Here is a 2,682-nt window from a genome sequence, read left to right on the forward strand (position 1 = left end):
TGCGGCGAGGACGGGCGCACGGTCCTGCTCGCGAAGCGCCGCGAGCTCGCGCAGCGTGTCTGTATGGCTCGCCGCCGGTCCCAGCGTGGGTTTGGCGTCGTCGTCGGGCGACGACGGAGCCTGCGACATGTGTACTGCAGTGCGCGTAAGTTGGCCGCTTGGGACGTACGGAGAGCTATTCACACCACAACTCCGTTCCGTTTCCTCCCTTTGGGAAAACGCAAAACAAACTCGGGCGTCCCGGCGTGGTTGGCCGCACGTTCGTCCCACACGTCCCGACGTCGGAGGGTGCAACCATGCTGAGCTCCGCCGTGCTGCGCCGCGCTGCGATCGCGAGCCTGCACAGGGCGGCGACCTGCGAGCAGCTTCGCCGTGCGCATTGGTGGAAGCGGTCGGAGAGACGGCGTCAGGAGCTGGCGGAGAGAGCCAAATGGCTGTTTGCAGAGGCAGGCCTGCTCGCCCTCCTCTGGCGCGCATATCTCGTCGTTCGCACGCCAGCAGGTGCGGCCGTCGTGGCGTCCACGTTTGGCCTCGGCGGCTATCACTACAGCCTCGACGACGGGTCGATGCCATCGCCACCTCTCGAGCCGAAGCCTCTCCCACAGTCGGCCGCGGAAGCAGAGGGCAGCATCCCGCTTCCCAGGGCGTGGCGTCATCGCGATTTTACCGACGTGCGCTGCCATCGCGTCGATATCTCAAGCGACGAGAGCCTGCGGAGAGCACTGGAGGACGAGCTCAATGCGGCCGCGCACGGGTCCTGTTTGGCCGATGACGCGGCCGTCTTCATCGTCGCCTCTGTTGAGAGGGTGGAGAACCTGGCGTTGTGGAAGGCGTACTGGCACGGCAAGCGTGAGATGACCGACGCGCATCATGCCCATCAAATCAGGGTCAAGGCTTTGGCCCCGCCGGCGAAGGTATCGCTCTCGTGCCTCGACGACGACCACGTGCCACTCGAGCCGAGCCTGAACGAGTGCCGCCTCTTCCACGGCACCGACGCCGCGACGGCCGCGCTCCTGTCGGAGCTCGACTTTGACGAGCGGGTCGCCTCCCTGGGCGGCGGCTTCGGCGCCGGCATCTACCTAACGGACCACGCATGCAAGGCCTTACTCCAGCAACCTGAACCGTGTGGCGCCCCAGCTTGCCCTCCCCCTAGCTCGCCCTCGCCCTCCCCAGGCTGCCGAGTACGCGCCGGCCGAGGAGCGGGGCGCTGCCGGGCCGCCGCTGCAGACCCTGCTCGTCGTGCGCGCGGCGCTCGGCGACCCGGCCTACCTCTCGCACGCGTTCAAGAATGCCAGGCGGCCGCCCGAGCGTGGCGACGCCTTTACGCGCGGCACAACCTACGACAGCGTCGTCGCCACGACGGTGGACACGCGCGTCGGCTACGGCCCGCTGATGGACTCGGGCGAGGCGACGGGGGAGGAGCACCGCGAGATCGTCTTGTACGACCACCGCCACGTGTACCCCGAGTATATCGTGCGCTTCCGCCGCGGCAAGTATCGAGGCAAGTAGTGCCCGTTGGGTCAGGTTCACACTCTACACAGAGCAGTGGGCGTTTGAGGAAGCCGCCAAGGCTGCGATCTAAATTAATAAATTTGCACGAGCAGGATTATTATCTTGGAAAAGGACGATCAGGGACACACAGGAGTTAGTTAGTTACACAGGAGAACTCTGTGTGTCACCGCGGAAGTCTTTTATGGGTGAGAACGGCGTTCTCTGGGTAAGCTCAGCTGTGAACTTCCCGATTGTTTGCTCTTGCTTGCGCGTGACCCCTTGCGTGCACGCCCAAGCTCGAGCGCCATCACGCAGAGCGAGCTCTGCGCAGGTCCCGCGACCTTCTCGGGCAGGAGCCCACCTCTCCTTCCCTCCGTGCGCCCAACGATATGGGCAAATCCGCGCCAAAGCGCGCTTCCGACGCTGACCAAGACGTACGGCCCGCAGAGGCAAAAGATGGCTCTGGGCCGGAGCCCCCCCCCTCGGGGGCTGGCGGGGGCACCGACGGGGCCCCAGCCGCGCCTCCCGCTCCTGTGGACTCGGCCGAGGAGCTACGAGTGCTTCGCAAGCGGCTCGAGTATTAAATTTAATACTGTAAGGCATATCGGTTCCGTGAGTGAGCACACTCACACACACACACACGCATAATCGGTTCCCTGGGCGTTCACTAGGATTCCTACCGGGTACTCAGTAGGGATCCCTTATAGAGATGTTAAAGGTGGGTTAAGAGGGAGATGTGCGCGAGCTGCGGGACCGCCGGGACGGCGGGCGGGTAATTGCGACTCGCCGCCACTTTTGGCGACTTTTGGGACGCGCGATCGACAGGCCGAGAATCGACATATGGCGGGCGAGGCCGTCACGGCCATGATCGTGGCTGCCGACGCCGGCGACAACCCGTTGGCGGACCGCCGCGAGGACCGGGAGGCGGCGGCGGAGCGGGAGAGGAAGGCGAAGGTGGCGAAGCTCAACTCGCAGACGGCGAACGCGATGGACGTGGTGCGGGCGCAACAGGCCGCGAAGGAGCGGGGAGCCTTCGACGAGGCGGCTCTCAGGGCGAACGAGGTCGCGGGAGCGCCGGTGACGGCCTCCTCCACCATGGTCGCGAGCATCTTCGATTCTCCACGCGGGGGTTCTCGAGGTTCTCGAGGTGGATATCCTTTGGCCGCGTGGGTAGCGAGGATTGGGTAACCC

The 2,682-nt window shown here is 65.3% G+C and overlaps 2 protein-coding genes across 2 annotated transcripts in view; both read left to right on the top strand.

Moving 5' to 3' along the window:
- Positions 1-296: 296 nt before the first annotated feature.
- EMIHUDRAFT_243533 (hypothetical protein) lies at positions 297-1,509 on the top strand (the record flags this gene model as incomplete). Its single annotated transcript, XM_005771066.1, has 2 exons — positions 297-1,040; positions 1,174-1,509. The coding sequence occupies 2 exons, from the start codon at positions 297-299 to the stop codon at positions 1,507-1,509; spliced, it is 1,080 nt and encodes a 359-aa protein (XP_005771123.1).
- Positions 1,510-2,331: 822 nt separating this feature from the next.
- Positions 2,332-2,682, top strand: part of EMIHUDRAFT_470199 (hypothetical protein) — a gene marked incomplete at both ends in the record, with an annotated part of 2,725 nt that continues 2,374 nt past the window's right edge. The window contains one exon of the mRNA XM_005771067.1: positions 2,332-2,568. Coding sequence (XP_005771124.1) covers positions 2,332-2,568 — 237 coding nt within the window. The remainder of the gene's footprint in view (positions 2,569-2,682) is intronic.

This window comes from Emiliania huxleyi (genome assembly GCF_000372725.1).
Source record: "Emiliania huxleyi CCMP1516 unplaced genomic scaffold EMIHUscaffold_391, whole genome shotgun sequence".
Classification (NCBI taxonomy): domain Eukaryota; phylum Haptophyta; order Isochrysidales; family Noelaerhabdaceae; genus Emiliania; species Emiliania huxleyi.